The sequence below is a fragment of the Anolis sagrei genome, chromosome 2 (assembly GCF_037176765.1).
Source record: "Anolis sagrei isolate rAnoSag1 chromosome 2, rAnoSag1.mat, whole genome shotgun sequence".
NCBI classification, from domain to species: Eukaryota; Metazoa; Chordata; class Lepidosauria; order Squamata; family Dactyloidae; genus Anolis; species Anolis sagrei.
Genome location: NC_090022.1, coordinates 127,084,594 through 127,112,219, shown reverse-complemented (window position 1 = coordinate 127,112,219; position 27,626 = coordinate 127,084,594). Strand labels below are relative to the sequence as shown.

The following is a 27,626-nucleotide window of genomic DNA, read 5'->3' as shown; positions in this document are numbered from 1 at the left end:
GTGTCGTCGTCTTAGTAGCAACCACCAGGCGAGAAACTACTGGTGGTCATCACTTGCCACTTTTACTGGTGCTGGCAGGGATGCCAGGTTGACATGGGAGTGGGGAAAGGAGGGATAATGTCCACTCCCCCCTCTACTTCCTTCTCTGATTACTCTGGTGCTCTGGCCAGCATCAGTAGTTGAGATGAGTGAATGACCTCCAGCCACTTCACACTCTCCAATCACCACTCAACCAAAGATATACACAGGTTGTGGGGTTTTTTTTGGCGTGTCAGGAGCGACTTGAGAAGCTGCAAGTCACTTCTGGTGTGAGAGAATTGGCTGTCTGCAAGGACGTTGCCCAGGGGACACCCGGGTGTTTGTTTGTTTTTGTTTTTTTAATTTTTACCAGCCTCCTGGGAGGCTTCGCTCATGTTCCCGTATGAGGAGCTGGAGCTGATAGAGGGAGTTCATCTGCGCTCTCCCCAGTTTCGAACCTGTGACCTGTCGGTTTTCGGTCCTGCCGGCACAGGGGTTTAACCCACTGCACCACCGGGGACTCCTACATGTTGGGGTGATCTCCAACCATAAGATTATTTTTGTTACTACTTCATAACTGTAACTTTGCTACTGTTATGAATTGTATTGTAAATATTTGATATGCCTGATGTATTTTCAGTCACTGGACCAAATTTGGTACAAATACCCAATATGCCCAAATTTGTATACTGGTGGAGTTGGGGGGGGGGGGTGTGGATTTTGTCATTTGGGAGTTGTAATTGCTGGGATTTCTAGTTAACCTACAATCAAAGAGCATTCTGAACTTCACCAACAATGGAATTGAACCAAACTTGGCACACAGAATTCTCATGACCAACAGAAAATACTGGAAGGGTTTGGTGGGCATTGTCCTTGAGTTTTGGAGTTGTAGTTCACCTACATCCAGAGAGCTGTGGACTCAAACAATGATAGATCTGGACCAAACTTGCCACAAATACTCAATATGCCTAAATGTGATCACTGGTGGAGTTTGGGAAAAATAGACCTTGTCATTTGGGAGTTGTAGTTGTTTGGATTTATAGTTCACCTACAATCAAAGAGCATTCTGAACCCCACCAACAATAGAATTGGGCCAAACTTCCCACATAGAACCCCCATGACTTGAAGAGACTCTGGCATGAGCCTCCCTCCAGCCTTGCACACTCTTCCTTGCCTGCCCATGCACACTATGCTGCCATGCACCAAACATGGCTGCTCTCCTCTCCCCACTTTGAGTCTTAGAAACAGCCCTCCCCTTGGCTGAGAGGCTGGCCAATCACTGTGGAGAAGGGCTTTTGGTGGGAGGATTCGCCATCTGTTTCCAAAAAGGAAGAGAAGGGCAGGTGGAGAGATCTTCAGCCTTCTCTGCTAAAGGGGTTCCTAATACCATCAGAAATATATGTTTTCTGATGGTCTTTGGCGACTCACTGAAACCCCCTCACGACCTCCCCCCCAGGAGTCCTAACCCCCAGGTTGAGAAACGCAGTTTTAGAAAAAATCTGCATTCCACAGAGCCATCTAGTTTTGAAATTTAAGTCACATATATTGTATGTTGGAAAGAGAATCCAAAACCAACTGGTAATGTTCACATCTTTGGGAGTGTGTAAGATGCTCTGAGTACTTTGGGCTTCATTACTTGTCTCTGTTGTGAAAAACTAGAACCTGTTGTATTTGTAAGCAAAATTAGGATAGTTCCTAAATATGCGAGGTTTAAGGTTTTCATGATATCCAAGTGCTGGCCTTGGGGTCAACCTTGTTTTTGTTCTCAAGGTGCTGTGTATGAACTTTGCCTGGGCTGAGTGTGTCTCTCCTTCCCTTCTATTTTGCAGCTGCCGCAAGTCCTCTCCATATGTTAGCAACCCATGCATCTGCATCAGCTTCACTTCCAACGAAACGCCAGAATGGAGACCAGTCTGAACAGCAAGAATTGAAACGTATCAAAACAGACGACGGAGAAAGCATAGTTATAGCTGTGAATGTTGAAACCCCACCAGTGGCAGTGAGTGAACACAGCGGCCAGAACTAGGAGGAATCTTTCTTTTTAAAATAATGCTCCATGGTGCCAAAAGGAGACATTTTAACACCCATAATATTGAACATTTCCCCTTATGGTGGGGATAGGGGCCCTGTGACTTCAACTTTCAGCACTGAGAAACACAGGTGGCCTTAGGACTCCTTAATTTAAACCACGCCCCGCAACCACACCCACAGAAGACGTGTGAAACCTCCTGTTCCAGAGGCTGTGACCCCCTTTCCCCTCCCTACTCCTTGCCCGTCTGAAGTGACTCTGTGTTGAGAGATACAAAGTTGGGGAAGACGGCAACTTTACAAACCTCTGTTGGATTATCTCAATGATGGATTTACCTGAGTACATCACAGCATGATAAAAGCTTCGTGAGACTGGGTTTCAGATGATTGTAGATTCCTCAAAGGGAACAGAGGGCAAGGAGGCATTTCCTACATCTTGGCAGCTAGCCTTTCATAACAACCTACCCAATGCAGTTGTTGGTAGATATGCAGTATTTTGTTGTTCACATGTGGAATTAGAAATTTTTGATGTGTACTTTCTTTTTGTTTTTCAAAATAATGGGGTCTTTGACATTTCAGATCACTCCATTTCTACTCCAGAAACTTTGGAATCACACAATACTTTTCATGTGAAGTTTCGTTTGGTAAAACTGAATGTAGGGTTTTTTAACCAATGGAATGATTTAATTTTGTCCTGTTAAAGTTCAAACAAAGCTAACTTGTTACATCTGCAGATTTTCATATTTTAGCAGTTGCCTGATAAATTTAATCCAATTTTATTACCTTGTGTAGTGATCAAATGCTTCTTTGGGCTTGCATGTAACTGATTAGAAATACAGTGTAAATGAGCCGTTAACTGACGTAAAGAACTGCTATGAATTTGACCAGAGCTGCACTTACCTGTTTCTCTTTCTTGCTACCTTTTGCTGTTTGTTACTTTGTGTTGACGTTTGACTGTCCCTGGCATTTTTTTCCCAGTCTCAAGTAAAACAAGAGTCTCACTGAATATTGTGTATGTTTAAAATAACAGACTGGTCTTCGTTTAGGAAAAAAAGAAGGTTCTTTATCACAAGTCCTTTTAAAAAGAAAAAATATCTTGTCAGATATTTAGTATTTTTAAGCATAAGCACCCACTAGTAGAGATTAATCTGATGAGTTTATCCCTAACTTTTGATGTCCTACACAGGCCTTCTGAGGTCTTAAAAGTAGCTATTGTGGTTTTCTAACAGTGGCTACGCTATTATAATAAATGTGTTTTTTAATGTGTGTTCAGAGTTGAACATTTTAAAGGCAACTTCTCAAAGTTGTGATGGTAGAATCCACCTTCTGTTTCAAAACTGAAGTAAAAGCTAAGACAGTTTGTTTGTCTTTAATTCATATTTTGTCTTGTCCCTTCACATATTAAGTTGAGTTAAATGTGAAGACGGGGCTTTAACCTTTGGTTTGTCCTTTTTTGGGGCTATATCATTATTTATGTGGGTTGTTTCTTTTCATTTCAAGAGGAATCTGTATTTTCATGATGGACTGAAATGGATTGCAATGGCTTATATTTAGTCAGGGTTTTGTTTTGTTTTTGGAAACTGTTTTATCTGAAGACCAAATATGAGAAATCTGTCCCAAGTATCATGTTAACCCCCACAGTAGAGCTGTCACAATGTCAATGCAGATAATACATATTAAAAAGATTATGAAAAATGGATGTACAATAGCTGAATTTATAACAGCCACTATAAGTTGGGTGAAACAAAACCATTTCTGTATCTGCAGCATTCTGTTTTCTTTGCTGTGGTTATCTTATTTAGAAGTAATTATATTGAATTATATTGGCAAAATGATTATAAAACTACTATTTCATGATTATTAGGCAAACTGCTGCAAGTTTTTTGAATAAAAAAATAAAATCTGATGAAATTCTTTTAATTCATTCTAAATAACTCATACCCCCAAAGATTTCTGATATAGTCAGTGTAGTTTATGAGCTAGGCAGAGACGATGTAAAATATTGAAATAAGATTTAATCCTCATAATGCTAATTCTCTATGTCCATGAGAAGAAGTTAAAACCCAAGCAGGTAGTAGTATCTCCCCGTTGCCATCTCCCTTGGCTAAGGAATTCTTCTTGTCCTGTGTGACTATGGGAAGCTCAATGTGCCTAGCAGGAATCAAGCAGTGGATAAAAAGGCAGGTTATTTTCCAACATGGGTGCATTTCCGTTTGAACCACTTGTTTTACCTTCCTTTTATTTTTCATTTTTGTCCATCTACTTGGCTATAAGAAAACCCCCAAATACTTTACTGAAATTTTAATTTGGCCTGTCCTCCGCTTTTGCTGGGAATGCTTGCACGATTTTAACACACAGAAATTTCTTACAGCCAGAAATACCTTATATGCAAACCCGCCTAATAGTTCAGCATATCCTAATATTTTTTAATGTCACTGTTGCTTTAAAGAAATTGAATAACAGGCTCATTGCATAGGTCAGTGCTTCATAAATTGTCTGAGGTGGTGGTCATCAACCTCCCCCCCCCCCCCCCCATGTGCCAGGTTCTGACAGTATATTGTGCTATGTTTTGTTCTATTTACATAGTTACTTGGAAATTAACTGTGAACCAGTAGCCTGTGGCTCATAGACCAGCATCAGTCCACTTTGAATGGCACTGGCATATGCAAAGGCGTGTGCAGTTTCTGAATATGGGATTAGAATTGCTGTTAGAGCACCCCAATGTCAGTGATGGGAAGCCTTGAAGATTAAAATTAGCTAATGTAGTTTCGTGGCTTTTATTCAGAGTAAAAAAATGCAGTCACAGTGCTGATGCACTAAGGAATATTGGGTTTGCTCTCATTTGTGTACTTTTTAACACTTTACAAAGATGAAAAACCAAAAAGCACCAAAGCATCATAAAAACACAGAACCATGGAGTTGGAAAGTGCCTCTAAGGCTAGAGTCCAACCCCTTGCTTAGTGTAGGAACACTAGCTACACATACCCCACAATAGTTGTCCAGCTGCCACCACTTCTGTATGTAATTGGTTTCCTCTCAACTGTTTTGACCGCCCAGAAGTTCCTTCAGTAGAAATCTACCCTCCTGTAACTTAAAACCATTAAGCCAGATCCTACCTTTTAAGGTAGCAGGGAATGTGTGCTCTGCCCTTTGTGACATCCCTTTAGATATTTAAAGAGGGCATTCGTATCACCTCTCAGTGAACGCACCCAGCTCTTTTAGCCTTTGCTCATCTGTTTTGTTATCCATACCTCATATCTTCATTGTTGCTCGTCTCTGAACCTGCTCCAACTTGTCTGTATTCTTCTTAAAATGAAATGCCCCAAACTGGGTGCAGTTGAACAGTCTATTTTGTGTTGCTTGCTGCTTGCTTCTCAGTGGCTGAGAGCAGATATATTTTTAATTCACTCTGATAGAAGACAGATGTATTTGAGGACTCCTTTAGATACCTGGACAAAGTGGGTCTAAGAACACAGCTCCTGACATGAAATACTTTGAACTCATACGTTCACAATGTCCTAACAGCAACTGAATTGATGTGGGCAAAGTGCTGCTAGGCAACAGGGCTATCATGACTACAGCTTTTTACATCATCCATTCAGCTATTTTCAAGAGGCGGCTCTGTGTAAATTCTGAACAGTGGTACTGTTATAAGCTATGTATGATGAAAAATGAAACATGACCTCTAATCATCAATTCTGGTCTTAGTGTTGTATGTGCCTTCGTGATTATATTGTTAATTGCTTGCAATGTGCTTTTGACTTCGAATCATCCCTGCGGTCTCCATAATTGGATTATGCTTCTACCAAAGATCTGCCGAGTATTGTAACTGCCCAAACGATCATTATTTCATGCTGACGTAAACTGGTATTTAAAAAAATCAAATATGTCATAGAGAAGTAACAAACCATCAAGTATCATGGAAGTGAACTTCTGCCCATTCATCAGGGGGGTTCCTCCTGCCAATTCTGGTGACAATAGAAATATATGCACAGGGAGTGTGATGCCATATCTGCAGGGAATATGTTCTAAGACCGAGCATGGGTCGTTGAAATAATTGATTAAAGCGGTCCTTGTACTTATATTATACTTGGACCAGAAGCATCCCATGAAATCATACTGGAGGACCTAGAGAGGCCCACAAACACTTTTTTGAACATGAACATGGATAAGGGGCCATCTGATAGACCAGTGGTTCCCAACCTTTTTTTGACAAGGGACCACTATTCCAACATTAGTACCAAAACGGTTGCAAATTGGTTTTTGGTTGCCTTTAGATTTGGCTTGGTTATTTGGGGTTTAGATTCAGAAAATTGTGCTGGATAGATCACATCAGCTCATTTCTAATACAGAACATATGCTATCCAGCAGTCCCCATCTGCTCACCCACAGAAACCCGTATTTAATAAGCTTCGGCACTGTAAGAGCATTTTGCAAGACCAGTTGCTTGCACTGCAACAGTGTAGTAACGGTGAGACCACGGACCACTGGTGGTCCACAGGCCACAGGTTGGGAACCACTGCTATAGACAAGACAAAAAGATTAAAGGAAATTTATTTGTGATAATTAGTCAATTGTTAAAGTGCCTGTAAAATTCCAATGCCTTTCAGAATCAGTGCTGAAGGGTGATGGTAACGCAAGGTTATTCAAGTCAACAGCTGTAGTAATATGAAAAATTCGTAGTTCATTTTGCTATGTGAACTGAAATTTTCCCTTCTGTAACTTACACAAAATGGAATGGAGCTTATCATAATGATATCTTATTTCTGAACTTCGCAATGTAAAAAATAGTTTATTCATCAAAAAGTGCTTGGAAATTCAAACACCTGAACAAATGCACAAAAGGGATTTTTTAAAAAAAATACGCAGTTGTCATGTGGGCTAAAAATACTTATATTCTGATGTGGAATTGAGGCAGAAAATACTTAAGTGTACAGAATATCAGAGCCCGAGTGATGTGACACCAGAACTGCCCATTTCTATTTAAGGCATTTATAGATTGTTGCTTGGTTTCTCAAGCAACAGTCTATAAATGCCAAGTTCTACAAAACTTGTCTCACATTAAAGAGATGAAATAGAACAACTGAGCAGTCTGTCCCTGAAAAGGTTAATTATAGAATCTAGAAATACAATACAAGTGGCAAAGAAAGCTATCAAAAGGTGCGATAGATCCCCAAGCTGTGTGATGAGGGGGGGAAGTACTTCAGGATTAATAGGAGTTACATATTGGTATAAGGGGCATTCAGTCACAACAGCATACTTCTACTCTCAGTCATGTTGTTAGCGGAAAGACAAGTCAAACTCCATCAACTCTGGAGCAGGCATTGCAGGCCCCATTCCACTCTTCTGCAGGAGGTGCCTTTTCCCTTGAGCAGTTTTTGGAGAGAGAACGGGAAAACCACACTGCATGAGAACCCTCTGCTCAAATAGTTTTGCCATCAACTTACTAACATTTACAAGAGTTCTGTCAGCAGCAGTGGGATGAGGAAGAAACATGCTTCACGCAACATACAGGTAAGTTCACTGATAGCAAAAAAAATTGTAACAACTGAGATGTGGGATTGAATCCTGTTTTCCTAAGTCTCGTATTATGATAGTCTGTGGGTTTTGCCTGTTTTATAGTTTTTGCCTGTCATGTATTAAATGTTCAGTAAATGCAGTGCTAACTATAGTGTGCGTTATTGTTACCATAACATTAATACAGTAAATTAGTCACTTTTAATTAAAGAATATTACAAAAGATGTGCAAAACAATTTCCATGATTAAATATACACTGAAAAGCAACATGCAAATTGACATTTGAATATATGCTTTCGTTAAATGACAAATTCCAATACATTACAACTTGATGAACAAAGACTTCAGTTAACTTTGAAGCTTGTGTAAAATTAAGAAAACAGATAACTGAATTTGTGCTTCGGGGAAGATGACAGTGATTTCAAATTAAGTGTCTACATACATCCTTTCCCAAAACACCTGAAATACAATTGTGTCCTGGCTTTTTCCGTTTCCACTCTTATAGGCACCAGCTTAGTTATTTTCAACATATGGTAGGATTGCTGTGAAATTGTGAGGGACAACGTAGAGCTATAGAAATACAATATAACATTTGATGCCCATCGAATTGTTGTCATCAGCCTCTTACACAACATGAAGTGCCAACATTAATGGAATAAGGTTTCCACTGGATGGAGGGTTATTTCCAGCCACAGCGTCAGTTTCACAACTCCAGCACTGTTCTACGCCACTTATTTCTTGCCCTACAAAACAGCTATTGGGATCAACAATAATTATGTTTTGGGATATTTATTTTGGCACCGCTAAGAAATGACATTATGAAGTTAATACCTATTCATAATAGTATGGAAACGGGGATTTGGGCATTCTTATCTATTGTGAGCAAGTAGAACTCAAAACACTTGCTGATTACTTGTTTGTATTTAGGAAGAAACAAGACATGTAAAGGCAGAAGCTGCTGGTATAAATGTTCCAAACTTGTCTGATAGTTCGCTCTCATCATCTCAAACCACCATATCAGAACTTCAATTTTCATCTCTTTTTGAGGAGTCCTTACTGTGTGGCAGGCGCTAAACTTCGTTCGTCAACAATGGAGAAAACCCCAGTTGGCATAGGCTACAGAACCTTTACGAAAATTGAAGTAACAACAGCCAAATCTAACATGTAAAACCAGCTGTTGACAGTTAACGTATCAGTCTGCCTTGTGGCTTACTCCATATCATGCTGTCTTGGGCTTCTTGAGGATATCGGTCCCATCTTGAGCAGCACTCTTGAGTCTATGATAGTCAGAGGCTTTTCTTGAGGAGGAAGAGGAGGAGAATAATTGGGAGGGGGCCAGTATCCTTCCCCTGCTACAGATGTCTGTTCAGTCAAAGTTTGTCATCAGTCATTTCTAGGAACTGAGCATAGACGTCCCTGGCACACTCCCCTTTTTGATTGAATAAAAATTTGTAGTAGCTGCCATCTGCACAAATTGCTACATGAGAGAGTGAGAGAAAGAGAAGCACTTTAGCCATGCTGCTTTTCATATATTGATCAGTTTCTGCTCTACAACTAAAAAAAGCACAGTTGGGTGATCAGTTGGGAGCCCTTTCCCAGCAAAAATATAATAATATACTAATATTGTGCTGTGCTAATAATACAATACATTGTATATACATATAATACTGATATTATAATGTAATACAATATACTAATAATATATAATAATTGTATATTATATATTACATGTAAAATTACTAATATTGTAGTGGTATAGTACAATATAGTAATATATAATACTAATATTGTGCTATGCTAATAATCATACATTATATGTACATATAATATTAATATTGTGATGCAATATAATAATATACTAATTATTTTATATTACATGTAATACTACTAATAATATTGAGTGTAGTGGTATAGTGCAATATAGACATACATAATACTAATATTGTGCTATGCTAATAATAGTTATACATTGTAACTTGTAAGCTGCTCTGAGTCCCCTTTGGGGTGAGAAATAAATATTGTAAACAAGCAAACAGTATTTGATATGTATTCGGAAATGGTGATGGATTGTGATATCATTCTACCTGTGTCGGCAATAAAACAAACACACACACGCATATATATAAAGATGTAATGTTAACCAGTGCAGAGGATTCTTGTATTGTTTAAAGTTAGTTCCATTCTATGCCATGGTGTATCCCATCCCAGGTTTTTGATAAATCATTTAGCTGCCTTTTTATGCTGGGATCTCAAGTAGCAGCCTTGGCCCTTCACGGCTTGCAGTCTGAACATATTTGGTGTCCCCATCAACTCCTTCACACTTGTATGTAGTGGGCATATGTATATAAATGTGGATTTAAAAGCCCACAAAAATAATGGAACCACAATAAAACCCAAGATAGTGCTATAAAAACCTATTTCTGTGAGCAGTCATCTAAATTCATAAATTCATTTGTTTTTGTTTTTTTTTTGCATGCACACCTTACCTAGGACAGAATTTGGCTCTGTTCCAAAGGCACAGATGCAGGGAGAGCCAGAGGGAACCTGAAATTTGGAGAAACTCCATTTGGAACTGAAATACTTGGGCAGGAAACTGGCTGATGCTAAGCTGAAAGAGACAGAAAGTTCCTTCAGTATTTCAAGAACCACAGCAAATTGCCACCAGTTACTTTAATTATTGACTTGATAAAATTTCATTTTATTTATATTTCACCTTTCCTACAGATAAGGTTTGAGCTAGTGAATAAAATATAATCTAATACCAAATTATACATTAAAATCTAAAAGTAAATAAATTCAGCACATGACTTAACAAACAGGATTCACAGGTTAAAACCAGCTTTCAGCTTAACAGCCAAAAACTTGTCTGAATAGAAATAATAATAATAATAATAATAATAATAATAATAATAATAAGTGTCCAACATGTTATCGAATACAAGAGCCAGCAGAGTGATCTTGTCTGTTGTGGACTCATCTTGTGTTTCAAATACTAATAATAATATTTACTTTTTTTTGGACCCTGCCTCCATCTCCATGTAAGCCGCCTCCTCGGGGCGGGTTACATGGGGACAAGCCCAAACAACATAGTTAAAATTAAAATTCATAAAACAACAACATAAAACAAATAAACAACAGCATAACACAATAATAATAATAATAATAATAATAATAATAAACTTTATTTATATACCAAGATTTGTGCAAGCCCAAAATTTCTAGGGGGCCCGGTAATTAAATGCAATGCTATGGCAGGCAACAATAATATTAGGTATGGGTCTGTGGCTGTTCATTCCAGGGCCGAGTAGAGGAAATGATCTGGGTAATTGGTAGGAAGAATAAGGCCATATTCGACAATGTATAGGACTGAGTTAGAACTAGCCATTTTCAAAGGCAATATAAAAACAACAATTGAGCAACAAGCAGTCACTTGAAATAGCAAAACAATTCTGGACTCAGGTGGGTGGGCCGATACAATCAGTTGAGAGGACAGGGCTGATAGATAAAGTGCAAGTGCCAGATGACAAAAGACAGGGGTAATATGGCAATATGAGACGGAGTACTATATCTCTGAGCAAGGGACAGTAGTAAGTGCCAGAGGTGGGTTTTGAGTCAATAGTTTAAATTTGAATACCATGAAGAAATACATCCAGTGAGTTGCCTGTTTTTCATTGGTCTGCTATACCTTCCCTGACTGCTTAAAACAATACAGAAATGAGGTCTTTATGTTGTATCTGAATGTTCGGTCCTGTTAAAATATGCAGTAAAGCAAGATGAGGATAGAGGAGCATGTTTTTCAGAAATCATAATTTGTAAGCCCTTTAGATAATGAGTAATTTTTGGGTGTGAAGAGAATCACTGAACATAATTTTTCAAAGTGTTGCCTAAAATGTATTCCCTGTGGTGTTTGTTTTGCTGTCTGTGTCCCTGTTCAGAAGATTTCACCTCACTTTCTGTCCCTGTGATAATTGGATTTTGAAAATGTGGCTTGTTATGGAAACAGGGATTTAATGATAAAGCTTCAGTGGAGGCACCTCCTTCCCCCATGATAACTCTTCCAGGAGTGAATTTCCTTTCCGAGGAGTAGATTTCTCTCACTTCCTGTTGTCTCACCCCCATTCTTAACTGTGAGTCGGGTGTTTGTAACTCTGGGACTGCCTGCAAATGGGATTTGGGGGGCTTTCACTGTCAGATCTACATTGGGATCATGAATATGTAGCAGATGCAAATGCATAACTGCAGGTTATGTATTTGCAACCACCTATAAGGGTTCTGTCCAACATTTCCAAACTTATATTATTTCTGTTAAGTATATAATATCTCATACAGTTGAGATCCTAATTTCTGCCTCAGATTTCAGGTTCTATGTATCATCTTTTTGTTGCATTTGTCTGCAATGATTTCAAACAAGGCAGTCACCAAGACCACAGAAGCCTTGTGGACTGAGGCATAGTATGGGAACAATCAACTTCATTGTGATCCTTTCTCAAAATCCATTTCAATGATTGGTCAATGCATTACCCAATTTCCATGAGTGATCAATGCACTTGTTGTTCAAACTAATGGAATGGAGAAAGAAGGAACACGCCTGGCAACACATATGTAGTTTCTTCTCTGTATCTCCACGATCCTTCATAGTAAGTACTAACTCTTCACTCTCAAATTGGTACAACGGGCGACAGCCAGGTTACTAACTGGAGAGACTTACAGGGAGTGGTCAACCCTCTGTTTAAGAAGCTCCATTGGCTACCGTTCATTTTCCGATCTCAATTCAAGGTGCAGGTTCTTATCTACAAAGCCCTGAACGGTTTGGGATCCGCCTACCTGCGTGACTGCATTTCTGTGTACGAACCCACACGATCTCTTCGATCATCTGGAGAGGCCCTGCTCGCGCTCCCACCCCCTTCGCAGGCATGATTGGTGGTGACGAGGGAGAGGGCCTTCTCGGTGGTGCCCCCCCCCCCACCCGCGATGCTGGAATTCACTTCCAAAGGATATCAGGCAAGCCCCCACATTGGCAGTCTTTAGGAGAAGCCTGAAAACATGACTGTTACAGTGTGCCTTCCCTGAATAAGGAAATAATTCCCACTAAAATGTCCTCAGAAGCAGTTTAACTACTCATTGGATTGCTCTCCCTTCATTTTTTTAAAAACCCTCTTACCAGACACATCCTACCTCTGTTTATGACCAGCGTTTATTTTTTAAATTTTAAACTATTACATTTAGCCCGGCCATAGGTTTTTAAATCCTTGTGTGTTATTTTTTATATGTGATTTATATTAATTGTATTTTTTAAATGGCTTTTCTGTTTTATTGATGTGTTGTCGGGCTTGGCCTCATGTAAGCCGCTCCGAGTCCCTTGGGGAGATGGTGGCGGGGTATAAATAAAGATTATTATTATTATTATTATTATTATTATTATTATTAAATAAAATGACCATTAATACACTACTTATGTGTCATTGCAATTCCCCTTACCTTGACTGTTTATTCCTTTTAGGATCCTCAGCAGCAAATATGTGAACTGTGGCATGGTCACTGGACACACAGATGAGAGAAGCATCCTGGTTGAAGTTAATGCTAATGGAGGTCAGAAACAAATCTGTTTAACACCAAATGAGTAGCTTTACAAAAACTTTATACACTAGGTACACAGCATTTCTAAATACATGTTAAAGAAAACCTAGCAGCTTTTACAGGAAATAACACCATATGTGCAGCTACTCTCCATTAAAATAGATTTTCTTCTAAGAAGGTATAACTCCCTACCCAGGATATCTAGACCTTCTCAGACTGTAGGGTTTTGGACAGTTACATTGGTAATAATACCAAGAATGAAGTCAACAGCGATTAAAAAAACACATTTTATTATCAGCAACTGTAAGAATCTGAAGTGGGGAAAAAATAACCCAGGCAGCTTAGTAATACATGATAGGCACAGCAAAAAAAGCATATTATTCACACCTTTTTAAAAAAAGTTCTCCACATTACCTCATTTAAAAAAAAAACCCTTCCATATCACCTACAATTGAAAAAGAGGAACATGATATTGGGCATTACTCAATTTCGAGTTTGTAGAAAGGGGCGCTTTATTCAAAGTGAGTTATGCCTTCCACTGTCCAGAGAAACAACAGAGGCATGTGATCTCAAACTGGCCATCTCAAAGTTTTCAATTCATATGCTAGCCAAGCTTTAAAGAAGACAAAGAAATGCAGCATAGAAAGGCAAAGGGCTCTTACAGTTTGGTCTAAAGAACATGAGATCTCATGTCATAGCTCCTAGGGGTTTACCATGTTTTGCAAGCCACTGTCACTTGCGCGTCCATTCTTGAGGGGGGAATGTCAGACCTACACTAGGGCTCTTCTAGATTTGAGGAGCAAATTTTCTCCCCTCTGAATTTATTTATGGTATCAGAGTTACGGATCAAATGTACAATATCACAGATACATTATAGCACTAACTAAAAATTAAAAGGAGAAGAGAACATATTATTCTGATATGTCTCAGAATAAAAAAATAAACACTAAAGGATAGGAATCAAATGTTGCAGCTGGTATCAGAAATTACCAGAGCATAGTCTGGGATAACAGAAATGCCATTTGGATATTTAAAAAAAACCAACAGCAATAACCTCTACAGTCTCCCAATGCATTTTTCCTATTTGGAGCAAAGAAAGGAAGGAAGGAAGAAAAACACTCCCTCCCATGAGAAAACCCAACTACCTCATGAACAGACAGCCACAAAGGAAGAAGATGGATTACTATTTTTCCACCAACCCAGATGGCACCTCCACAGTAAAGGGCCTTGTGGTGCCATTCTCAGAGAAGAGGAATCCAAAATGGGGTATATTTAAGCCTCTGGATGAGCGCAGTGGCTGTTCCATTGCGTGCTCAGGTCCTGAGCACCATCTGCCAAACACAGTCTCGGCAGATTTGAATTTATCTATTTTATGCTGCCTGACAAAAATAGCAGCAGTGCCCCAGAGTGTGTTTCTGTTCTGAAAATCTCCAAAAGCAAACCACTGAAGGAAAAGGTGGCAGATGTGGCCACTGCTTTGGTAGAGTGAGCTTTGGGGTCACAACCCTAGGCCCCTTGGCAAGGTGATAGGCCACATGGATATCGCTTCTATACACCTAGCTACAGTGGATCTGAAAACCTGGCACTGAAGATAAAAGGAGTCCAATTATTGTCTGAATGATCTGGTTCTAGCAACGCAAATTTTCAAAACATGCTTTCCATGAAGATGGTCGTGACATGGCCAATCCACTGGATGAGACGCCTTTGGATAGAACAAAAGAAAGAAACTCTTGGGAGACAAGAGAGCAATTGCCACAATGAAGCAAATTCTAGATGAAAACTGTAGTACTTGTGTATACAGGTCGTACGAATCAGCCTGGGGGTGAACGGACTCCATGGCATCCACATAACACACAGGGTCTCTTTAACTTGGGGAAAGACCACATTTAAAAAATCAGTATACTCTGGAGCTTTTCTATGCTTTGAACCTGTGTAAACAGTTGGGCTGTTTCCCATTAGGTTCAGACCACCATCCTGCTTTCCCTGGGAGCCTGGTGCTAGAAAATGGCACTGGCCTTCTCTTCTTCCCTTGCCTTCTGTAGTGGCCACAGGCATGGGACTCCATAGATCAAAATGACACACTGCAGTCACACTCAGAATCTGTGCTGAAGATGAGAAGACAGAGGCACTGGTGCAGCCTGGGAACCATTGAAGATAGCTAAGTATGTTTAACCAAAATCTAAGAACCAGTTCTGCTCAGAAAAAAGAGGATGAAGATAATGAAGTTCTCTAGTAGTTGCCAAATCAACCAAATTCAATTACCCTCTAGTAGCAGGTCACTTTAAAACAAACAAACAAACAAAAACATTCTCCATGTGGATAATGACATAAATCCTGGCTGAAGCATAAAAATGGCAGGACAGTAGCCAGTTCTCAATTTCCCCTGATTTGCTCTAGTCTACAAGAAGGCTAACAGGAGTTAAGCTTTCCTTCCAGATAATCTATGACTTTCTTGCCTTTCTGAGTGATATGTTCACTTTGTGTGAATCCCTCCTCTCTCCAACTCAAGATAATATGGGTTTCAAATTTATTAATTTACTATCTCACATACAGTCACTGCCAACCAAACTGTATACTCAGAGTACATTTATTTATGCATTGCTTCTCCCCGCCCCAAAATACCCCATACTACCAGCAAATATTCTATTCATTTCTAACAAAAGACACTGATTTGTCCAGATTTTATGTAAAGAACCATAGTGAAAAGGACCCTTATTGAAAATATGCTTTTATTTCTAACACCCTGCTATATTCAGGAGGCGTAAACAAGTACTAAAGAATAAATTCTCACCTTAAAAACAACAATAAAGCCTTAGGAAAGTGTACTGCTCTTGTCCTCTTTAAGATGTCATGTTTTTATTCAAAATGAAACTAACCCCCCCCCCCCCCCCCCAATATGTTAGTGAGACACTAACTCAGAACTGGACTAATCTTAAAGCGCAAACATTCATTTGTGCACCCATCTCTCAGAGGCCCCAGGTAAAATATGTCGCTGGAGGCTTCCTCAATTCCTTAGCAGAGCAAAGCTTACCAGTAGATATTAGCTGCCTGAGATCCCCTTCGCAGCTCCTGGATTAAATGTCCAGATGAAGTATCAAATATTCTTATAAGGGTCCCCTAGAAACAAACAACAAACATTCATAAGGAAATGAAAAGTTGCACTATATCTTCTATCTAATATAAGGATGAAAGTGCAAATTATACTCTTTTCACAATGCTTTTAGTTCATCCCTACAGCTGCACATTATTTTCCTTCTCACACAGAAAGCTTGCCTTAATTTCCTCTTACTCTCAGATTTTATTTCACCCATAAAATCTGAAAATCGGCACCCAAATCCTTTGACTGCTAGCTATAATGGAGAGAAGTTGAGAATCCTAAATATATAGAGGAGCAGAAGCTGAGAACCACTGATCTCCAGTCTTATAAAAAAATCAAACATTTAAAAATATTTAATATTAACCTACTGATGAGTTGGGAATTCCAACGCATAAATATCCCCAAGTTCAGTACCAAAGAAATTACTACTTGAAATGGACAAACAAAAATAAAGTTTACACAAGCAGAATATATAAACTCTTGCTCATTTAAAGGTGTGAAAGAGTGCATATGAGAGAGCTTGCCGCATGGGGGAAGAGCCAAAACATTAATATAAATAGCAGAGGAGCTTATCAGAAGTTTTACAGGAAATTCATGTTGCATATATGATCTGTCTTTTGACAAGTGCTTGCAAAAAAAAGGATGTGTAATCCTACAATACACTGATGCTTCTCAGAAAGCTAATTTTAAATATTGTAGTTTTTTGAGAAAAACTTCCTTCAAACATTACCAATAGACTTTTCTAAATTAATGGAAAGTACACTTTTAAGGCATGTAGAATTTCTCCCCCCCCCCCCCCCCCCCGGCTCTCACCAAATGGATCCATTACGAAAATTATGTCTCTAGACTACAGTTACTTATCTTTCATATCTCAACACTCACTAGAATGGTCTGCATGCACAAACCTTCATCTGATCTATCATAGACAGGGAATATTAACAAGTTAATATTAAATGTTAAAAAAATCAATAAATGCCTTTTGTTACGCATTGGCAGTCCCCAAGTTACAAACATCTGAACTCCACTCCTGAAAGAGTTGTCAAGGAGAAAAGGGGATTCCAAATGAATCTTTATCACCAATCCTTTTCCCCCCAGAAAGCCAAAATTTTCAAAATCCAATTATAACAGGGACAGAAAGTGAGGTGAAATATTTTGAATAGGGACACAGGCAGCAAAACAAACACCACCCTTCCCTGTGCTATCCAAAGCTAAAAAATACACATACTTTTGGCTGGAGTTACACTTTAAAATGTACCTGTTCCGACATACATCCAAATTCAACTTAAGAACATACCTACAGAACCTATCTTGTTCGTTCCTTGGGGACTGCCTGTATTGCAAATTACTCAAAAATCCACCAGTCGATACAAAAATAATTTCTGTTTATCAGGATTAACAAATGAATTAATACAAATGAGATACTAATTCTCATGAAAATATTACTGAAGTTCAGTTAGAGTGTTGGGCTATTTTCCAACCAGCCGCACAGCACAACCGTTTGCTTACTTTTTCTGAAGCTGTGGCAATCCTTGTTCCCTGCAAGTTGAGAGCTATGCAACTTAGGATCCCTTCATGAGCAGGAATATCTACTGGAGGTTTTTCTGTGTTTGCCAAGTCTACTATCTGTACATGTCCAGTATGTGTTCCAGGGAATGCGAGCAGGGAGTTATTACTGTTTGGGCACAGGACACAGAGGCCTGAAATACAATGGAAAATGTTGAAATGCAACATAATACACCACCAAAACCAGAGATTTCCCCAAGTCCCAACACTGCTCTGATTGTTTCTAGGATACTCAACCGTATTGTGAAATGGGTTATTAGTTGAAGCTTAGGAATCAGGGTATGATATTTGCAAAAGTAGTAAGCTACTTGTTTATGCAAATATGTAGTCAGGTTTTTTCATGTCTATTCAGACTGAAGATCCCTCATCTGAAATTCTGAAATTCAAAATACTCCAAAATCTAAAATTATCCCCATGGATGGCTGAGATAGTGACATTTTTGCACCATGGTTCAGTGCAAAGAAATTGTGTGTTTAGACATGGGTCCGATCTTCAAGGTACCTCATTATTATGTATAAACAAATGTATGTAGGCTTTTAAACAGAGGCCGGATGGCCATCTGTTGGGGGTGCTTTGAATGCAATTTTCCTGCTTCTTGGCAGGGGATTGGACTGGATGGCCCCTGAGGTTTCTTCCAACTCTATGATTCTATTTATTCCAAACTCTGATAAAAATCCAAAACACATCTAATCCCAAGCATTTTAGATATATAAGCAAAATGGCTTATTATACCTCCATTTTCATTCCAGGTGCTTTTCAGATCTTATGTTCAGTGGATCCTTGGTATCCAGCACTCTCAACTGGCTTCAGGATGCTTCCATGGATACCAACATCCATGGATGCTCAAGTCCCATTATATACAACAGAGGAGTAAAATGGTGTCCCTTTGTGAAATAGCAAAATACTTTTTATCCTTCTTACAGATTTTGTAATAGAGACAGCTAACCTTTAGGATTGTAGCAGGTTTCGAAGACATGCAACTGGTGAGGATTGTGCGTGAACGTGAAAACTTTAATCATCGAATCCAAGACTACAACAATTCTGAAATAGAGAAAGCAACAACAAATATGTTTGTGCTACCATCGAGTATCGTACACTGCTGAATTTAAGGCATAACTAGAAACATTATCCTGTCTTCATTTTAGGGGACTTTCACAACTACTTCCATATTCTATCTAAAGGCAGTAGTAATAGTCTAAACTGCAGAGGATCTCACTTATCTCTGCAAAGTATGACCCAAATTACCTTTGCAGCAGTAACAAGACACTTTGACCCTGATACACACTGACTTTTAAAGTGCCATTGAAAATGCCAATTTAAGATAGGTTTATCACAGCAGCTATTTAGAGGAGATACAGGGAGCACACTTTTCTTCCCCAAGCTTCTCAAGACTTGTCCAAAACTTTTATTATATTTCTATAACACAAGCTAATCCTATAGTGGAAGCATGCACATCTCTTTGCCCAAGACTGACTTCCAATGAGACAAGCAAATCTTCCCTTTCATCAACTCCAAAACAGTTTTAAGAATGTCCAAAGTGCTAGTTTACGATGACCGCCCCCACCTTGCTTTTAGCTTCTGTGAAAAAACAGTGTACAGAATAAGCTGGGTATGAATAAAAGAACTGCAGCCAGACTCACCTGTCTCTTCGCAGCTTTACTGCTTTGACCTCTGTGGAAAATTCTATCTCAATAACAGTCTTCTTTTTCAGATCATCCCAGATCATCACTACAGTAGTAAAAGTGCCTTTATTAGTCTTAAAACAAAAACTGAGACTATACTGCAGCAATCTACTGATACCCCTGTGGAACTAGCTCTATGATGAGCAATGACACCCTAAACTGTAGTTTGTGTTGGTTCATTTAAAGAAGTGTAAAGAAAAGCAGAATATCCCAAGTATAGATCAACAAAATCTCATAATTTATATGCAGGAATGGGAAGACTGTGGTCCTGTAAGTGTTGTGTAACTTCTACCAGCACCCTTTTTGGGGCCAGTGCTCAAACAATATGTAGAGAGCTCCTTTTAGCTATTACTGTCCCAATTATACATATTAGTCACAGCAAATTTAAAATTGTTCTTATTTCATTCTTTCATCTCCGATCTGACTCCTGTCCAGATACTGCTATTAGCATTTTATTTCTGCTTGGATACAATATCATCCATGCCAATTTAAGAGTGTGTTTATTTTTTGACCCTAGGAAAAACAAATTGAGACCACCTAGGAACTGCCATCAAAAGGAAAGGGTTCTCATATCCCTCTTGCATCCACATTTGTTCAGATTGCAAGACATTCAAACAGTTTTAGATGGAATACCTGCTTAATTAAAACAACTAGGAAATGTTTAATGAAGTCCTACATTATTCTACTTCTTGCTCAATACTATACCTTTATTAGGTGGATATTTGGGCTTCTTTCCTCCACCGACCAAAGCTAAATAATTGCAGCGAAACAACATTTCAACATGGCCAACACCTCCTTCAAGGAATTCTAGTGAAGAAAAGAGAATTTTAATAAAATATTCAATGTGAAGACTCGCTAGTGTTTTGACAACAAACGTCATAAACCTTTGTGGATAACATACTACTTTATAAGATAACATATGAAAAATAAAACTGTTACATTCGAGATATAGAGACTAAATATCTTGAAGGCACCAGATTCTGCCTGATTTTGGAAGTCTAGCCTAAAAAAACTATGAAATTCATACATTGACAGACACATGCTCACACAAATTCTACATTACTTTTACCCTTTTCCAACAGGTCAACAAGGCAATTTCTGCATGATGCTTTAATATATTTGTTCAAGAGGAGACTTTCCTAAGTACCACATTAAAATGAAACCTTTCACACTGTCCATTTATCTAACCTGTTCTTTACTTTCTGATCATGTCATAAATATTCAAAACCTGATGAATTGGGAAACATTACTGCCAAGAGACAATGGATATTCAGCCATGCTTTAAAATTCACTGAAATTCATGTAAATTGAATATCTTGTTTTAAGGCTGCGAGACTATACACAGTTATGTGTATATTCATGCCTTCTAGTCGCTTGCTGATTTACAGTGATCTCATGAATGTCATAGAGTTTTCTTAGATGAGGAATACTGAGAATGGCTTGTCATTTCCTTCCTCTTAAATATTACTTAAGAGTAAGTCTTACTGAACTCAGTGGAAGTTCTTTCCAAGTAAAAGTGCACAAAATGTTACTGTAGATGGATTACTTTAAATGAAAATGCATAAAACAAAGCAACTATGGAAAAGCCAACTTACCTTGTTTCTCCTTCTCTTTGAGTGGATCTGCATTAAACACTCTAAATCCATTTTCCATCCCACACGCAAAACACCCTAAAAGAAAAAAAAGAAGACTAGGCTACTAGGATATATAGGCTTCAAACCAACGGTGGAAGGATCAAGCTCAGCAGGGGAGTTTGTATTCTGCATGTAGAAGATTCCTGCTTCAATCCATGGCACCCCTCACATAAGGACTCAGACAGATGGTTAAAGGAAATAGCTCTGTCTAAAGATTGTTGCTGCCAGTTTAGAAACACGGGGCTACACAGACCAGTACCTTGATCTGGTGTAACACAGCATCCTATGGCAGCTTCTCCTATTCCTGTCAGGCATAGGTCTTACAGAAGGTAGCACTTCTTAATTTGTGTTGTTGAAGGCTTTCATGGCTGGAATCACTGAGTTGCTGTGGGTTTTCTGGGCTGTATGGCCATGTTCTAGAAGTTTTCTCTCCTGATGTTTCACCCACTTCTGTGACACGCAACCTCAGAGGTTGTGAGGTTTGTTGGAAACTAGGCAAGTGAGGTTTATATATCTGTGGAATGTCCAGGATGGGAGAAAGATCTCCTGTCTGCTTGAGGCAAGTGTGAATCTTGCAACTGGCCACCTTGATTAGCATTGAATGGCCTTGCAGCTTCAAAGCCTGGGTGGTTGATGCCTGGGGGGATCCTTTGTGAAGAGGTGTTAGCTGGCCCTGTTAGCTTGCCTAGTTTCCAACAGACCTCACTTCTGAGGATGCCTGCCATAGATGTGGGCAAAATGTCAGGAGAGAATACTTCTGGTGCATGGCCACACAGCCCGGAAAACTCACAGCAACACATTCCTTAATTTAGTAGACTGGAATTAAAACAGGAGTAACTTTCAGGAGCTCTCAAAACAACCCTGAGAGGACAACCTGCTTGCTCAAGATTATCCCATTATTTTCAGGTGTCTCTAATTTAGGTTCAACACTATCCATTTACTCTGACCTAGTTAAAAAAAAAACCATTCACTTACAAAGATGTCTTTTTAAGTCTTACAAGGTATGTGTAGGTCACTACTATTCCATTATAAATAGTAGTGGGGAACCAAAGAAGAAAGAGAATACCTACATGATGGGACACAAGTCTCAACCTATGCACAGATCTCAAACATCTGATTATGTGCCTTCAGAAAACCAAAAAAAATTGTAAGACCAAAAATTGTCTGTAAAAATGGTTGTATCCTGAAATGCTTTCTTAGACTAACAGAACTGAGAAGACTAATAGATGGAGTCTCTACAGGATAGATCACTGTGTCAGATATAATTGAATTTTTAATCAGCTCTCATAGAACATGCTTGTTTTGAGAGGTCTGTCAATTAGAAGGACCAATTCCTGTTTCTTTTAGCCAGTGGGAACTATCGGGGGGGGGGGGGGGGGGGGAAGCACCTTCTTTTATCTTTTACTTCTCTACTTTGGCACTTCTATTGAAAACACACCATATTTCCATTTGTTTATTTTCCATGGAGTCTAGAGTAAAGCCAGCCAGTGTTTCTTAGCTCACCATAATAATGTATATGTTAGCTGTCAGATGGAAACTAAAGGCCACTCAGGAATATTCAAATATTTCTGCAATTTTTTTACAAAGTTTTTTTAGGGGTCTACAAACTGAGGGCTTGAATAAATGTACACTAACTCAGCTTGAATCCCCTCCCTCCTGCAAACTATCCCACCTTCCCTTTTGGGGGCGGGGGCGGGGGCGGGGGCGGGGAGGAAGGACCGCTTGCAGAACTCTCATCCATCAACTGACCATTCTGTTGCCTGAGAGACATCATTGATTTTTCACCCTGAAAAGCCACTGATTTCAGCTACTTCCTCAATCTGTTTTCTCTTGCTCCAAACCAATGAGTTCAAATTACAAGACAGGAATGCTCGCCAATGAGCTATTAAACAGTAAAATATACTGCCTCTGTATACAACCCACTATAACTCGCCTTTGTTAGGACAGGGCTGCCTATCAAACATGACTCAAGTCAAAGTAGCTGCAAAAAAAAGCAAGATTTTCTGGAATGAAAGTTACTGATAAGGTAATATACGCATTCTAATTTGCATAAACTGTAGTGATTCACATCCAAAACTAGAAAAAAATATAAACAACTGCCTTTGCTGTCCTATCCTACAATTAGGATCATCTCAGATTAATCATGTTTAAAGGTACATATACAATGTTAATTGTGTACTTAGAAATATGTAAAAACAGTATAAATATGTGAATGTGTATCACAGAAGTTTGTATAAACAATTCCTCACAAGAGCTCTGCCCCTATTTACAGTACCAGCATTTTTGAAAACCATTCTGAAAGGAACAAAGCATGAGCAAAAAGAAAAAAACTCTCCACCCTTTAATTCCCTGACAAACTACTTCATGTTTGCTTCTAAGTAGAGATATTCCATCCCAGGCATGGGTAAACTTTGGCCCTCCAGGTGTTTTGGACTTCAACTCCCACAATTTCTAACAGGCTATTAGGACTTGTGGGAGTTGAAATCCAAAACACCAGGAGGGCCGAAGTTTGCCCATGCCTGTTCTAGACACTGTCATTCCTTACCCTACAGTTAGTTGATGTTTTCAGTTCAAAAGCAAACCAAGTCATTCGGGATAACTGTTCATGTACCTATGAAAGCTGGGTTCCCTGAAAGGGCTGCATTTTGATGAGAAAGTGACTGGGTAAAGAGTTTGCGGAACACAATGAGGCAGGGCACAGGCCTCAGCCAACCAAAGCAGCAGGACCAGGCAGACTTAGAAGTCCCGTCAAGGTTGTGTTTGGGACCAATACAACCCCAAGCCAAGCATTGTAACCCCCTTGTGAGTTCCATTCTGCAAACTCTGTCTCAACTTATCTCCCTCTATGAGTTAGCAAGGAGGTTAAGATTGTCTGAGAAGGCCCTGCTCTCGATCCTGCCTCCTTCGCAGATGCGGTTAGTGGGGATGAGAGACAGGGCCTTCTCAGTGGTGGCCCCTCAGTTATGGAACTCCCTCCCTAATGAGATCAGATTAGCCCCTTCCCCCCGACCTTCAGGAAAAGGCTAAAGATGCGGATGTGGGATCAAACATTCAGTTAGTAACCCATAGAGAATTATTGAATAGCACAATTTTTTCGTTGTGTCAGGAGTGACTTGAGAAACTGCAAGTTGCTTCTGGTGTGAGAGAATTGGCCATCTGCAAGAACGTTGCCCAGGGGATGTCCAGATGTTTGATGTTTTACCATCCTTGTGGGAGGCTTCTCTCATGTCCCTGCATGAGTAGCTGGAGCTGATAGAGGGGGCTTATCTGAGCTTTCCCCAGATTCGAACCTGTGACCTGTCAGTCTTCAGTCCTGCTAGCATAGGGGTTTAATATATATGTTTGTTTTGGGTTGCTGTGAGTTTTCCAGGCTGTATGGCCATGTTCCAGAAGCATTATCTCCTGATGTTTTGCCTGTATCTATGGCAGGCATCCCCAGAGGTTGTGAGGTCTGTTGGAAACTAGGCAAGTGAAGACCACACAACCTCAGAGGATACCTGCCATTGATACAGGTGAAACATCAGGAGAGAATGCTTCTGGAACATGGCCATACAGACCAGAAAACTCACAGCAACCCAGTCATTCTGGCTATGAAAACCTTCGCCAATATATATGTTTATTTTATTATGTACGTATGTTTACATGGCATCAAATTGTTACCTTTATATGTAAGCCAACATGACTCCAAGAAAGGCGGGATTATAAATAGGGTAAATAAATAAATACAATTCCAATGAGCACAAAGGCAAGTCTGAAGAACATGACTTGCACTCACGGGCATGGTGATATTCAGCATCTCAAAGGGATATATTTCACAGGAGGAAGTCCAGAGGGAAGGCAGGAAAAGCCTGGTCACGGAGGAGCATAGAAGGGGGGGGGGGGGAGGGAGAGGGTAGGCACTGGCAAGTTTGGTACCATTTTAGCTGCCATGGGCAATGCTATTCAATCCTGGGAGTTGTAGTCTGGAGAGAGACCAAGAAGGAAAAATCACTCCTATGAGTAGGTTGTTGTGAGGATGCCTGCCATAAATATAGGCGAAACGCCAGGAGAGGATGCTTCTGGAAAACTCACAGCAACCCAGTGATTCCGGCCATGAAAACCTTCGACAATAAACTCCTATGATTCCTTCACGTCGAGCCATGGCGATGAAAGTGTGCATCAACACTGTACTGTAAACTCTGTCTCAACCCCGCTTAAACTGCCATGGCTGTGTGCTGTGGGAGATGTAGTTCTCCTAAGTCCGGATCCTTGCTTCTCTGCCGAAGGGGGCTGGGGCCTCTCCAAGTTCCCTGGCGGTTCAAGGGGTGCCGAAGGGGAGGATGCGGCCGAGGCCTGCCTTGCGGAGTGGGAACCGTGGCAACGGCAGGCTCCGGCCTAGGTGCCCCAACCTCCCTGGGGAAGAGTAGGCCTCGCCTGTGGGCGGGAAGGGAAGGGGGGCCCGTGCCTTACCGTGGTCCTGGTTGAAGCCGGCGAAGAGGAGCCCGTTCCCGTGCGGGTTGGCCGGGAGCAGGTTCATGGCGCCGGGCGCCTCCTCAGGAGGCAGAGAGGCGGCTGCGGGGCCTCCTTCAGTCCATCGGGGGAGGAGGGAGGGCGGGAGGAGGAGGAGGAGGAGGAGGGAGGCCCCTGGCGGAGGGGAGGGCTCCTTCCGCACTGGGCAGGCGCGCTCGCGAGCGCCGAGCTCACCCAGCAGCCCGGCGGAGGAGCGCCGAGCGCCTCGAGCAGAGCGGAAGCCACGCCCCCTGCCTTGAACGGACGGACTGGCTCCGCAGAGCGCGTCGGCCTTCAGGCAGGGAGCCCTGCCGAGCGCCGAGCGCATCGATCCCTGGCTAGCGCCACTCCTGGGTGCACCTTCCAGTGCCCAGTCCTGTTGTGCCGACGCCAGTCAAGGCAGCTCCCAAGTTAGGTTCTGTGGGTTTGTTCTTACGGTGAATTTGTTTGTAAGTCGGAACAGGTGCATTTTTGAGTGAAACTCCAGCCATCTTTGAGATTTGGACTTGCAGTTTCTCAAGTCGATCCCGACAAAAAAATAACATGTATTGTCGAAGGCTTTCATGGCCGCTTTGGTTAGACCACACCTGGAATATTGTGTCCAATTTTGGGCACCACAATTCAAGAGAGATATTGACAAGCTGGAATGTGTCCAGAGGAGGGCGACTAAAATGATCAAGGGTCTGGAGAACAAGCCCTATGAGGAGCGGCTTAAGGAGCTGGGCATGTTTAGCCTCAAGAAGAGAAGGCTGAGAGGAGATATGATAGCCATGTATAAATATGTGAGAGGAAGCCACAGAGAGGAGGGAGCAAGCTTGTTTTCTCCTTCCTTGGAGACTAGGACGCGGAACAATGGCTTCAAACTACAAGAGAGGAGATTCCATCTGAACACGATGAAGAACTTCCTGACTGCGAGAGCCATTCAGCAGTGGAACTCTCTGCCCCGGAGTGTGGTGGAGGCTCCTTCTTTGGAAGCTTTTAAACAGAGGCTGGATGGCCATCTGTCAGGGGTGATTTGAATGCAATATTCCTGCTTCTTGGCAGAGGGCTGGACTGGATGGCCCATGAGGTCTCTTCCAACTCTATGATTCTATGAGAGAATGCCACTAGAACATGGCCATATAGCCTGAAAAAGCCTACAACCCCCAAAAATAAAAGTTTTAGATAGCATAAGTCAGGGGTTCTCAACCTGTGGGTCCCCAGGTGTTTTGGTCTAGGATTTCTGGGAGTTGAAGACAAAAACATCTGGGGATCCACAAGTTGAAAACCACTGGCATAAGGTAAAGGTTACCCCTTGACATTAAGCCTAGTTGTGTCCGAGTCTGTAGGGTGGAACTCATCTCCATTTCTGAGCCGAAGCGCCAGAGTCGTCTGTAGTCGCCTCCAAGGTCATGTGGCTGGAATGATTACATGGAGCGCTGTTACCTTCCTGCAGAAGCCGTACATATTGATCTACTCACATTTGCAAGTTTTTGTACTGCTAGGTTGACAGAAGCTGGGGCTAACAGCAGGAGCTCACCCCACTCCCTGGATTCGAACCACCAACCTTTTGGTCAGCAAGTTCAGCAGCTCAGCGGTTTAACCTGCTGCACCACCAGGGATAGCATAGGAAAGGGTTAACACTCCTGTGATGCTTGCTTTACTGTCTGTGCCCCAGTTCAGAAGATTTCGCCTCACTTTCAGTCTCTGTGAGAATTGGATTTTGGAAAATTTGGCTGGTTGTGGAAACAAGGATTATTGATGGAAGTCCAGTGGAGACACCTTTTCCTCATGACAAGTCTTTCAGGAATGAATTTCCCTTCCAAGGGGGAGATTTCTCTCACTTCCTGTTGTCACACCACCATTCTTAACTGTGGGTCATTTGTAATATAATAGTAATAGTAATAATAATAATTGTATACCACCCTATTTCCCAAAAGGGACTCAGGGCAGTGTTCGACAAAAGATCAGCAAACATTCAATGCCTGAGAAACGTAACATAATGAAGCACTTCAAATAATAAACAATCATTATAATAGATA

General features: G+C 40.6%; 2 protein-coding genes across 4 annotated transcripts in view; one reads left to right on the top strand and one right to left on the bottom strand.

Moving 5' to 3' along the window:
* Positions 1-5,742, top strand: part of FOXK2 (forkhead box K2) — a 43,413-nt gene extending 37,671 nt beyond the window's left edge. For all 3 annotated transcript variants that reach the window (XM_060764456.2, XM_060764455.2, XM_060764457.2), the window contains one exon: positions 1,848-5,742. In XM_060764456.2, coding sequence (XP_060620439.2) covers positions 1,848-2,044 — 197 coding nt within the window. In that variant the 3' untranslated portion in view covers positions 2,045-5,742. The remainder of the gene's footprint in view (positions 1-1,847) is intronic.
* Positions 5,743-7,745: 2,003 nt separating this feature from the next.
* Positions 7,746-25,780, bottom strand: WDR45B (WD repeat domain 45B). The gene is made up of 10 exons (XM_060764458.2): positions 25,567-25,780; positions 21,079-21,153; positions 20,189-20,290; positions 19,442-19,529; positions 18,748-18,842; positions 17,745-17,935; positions 16,173-16,258; positions 13,043-13,144; positions 10,051-10,172; positions 7,746-9,041 (listed from the first exon to the last, which is right to left on the bottom strand). Exons 1-10 carry the CDS (start codon positions 25,631-25,633, stop codon positions 8,935-8,937), a joined length of 1,035 nt encoding a protein of 344 aa, XP_060620441.1. The 5' UTR covers positions 25,634-25,780; the 3' UTR covers positions 7,746-8,934.
* Between the last annotated feature and the right edge of the window lie 1,846 nt (positions 25,781-27,626).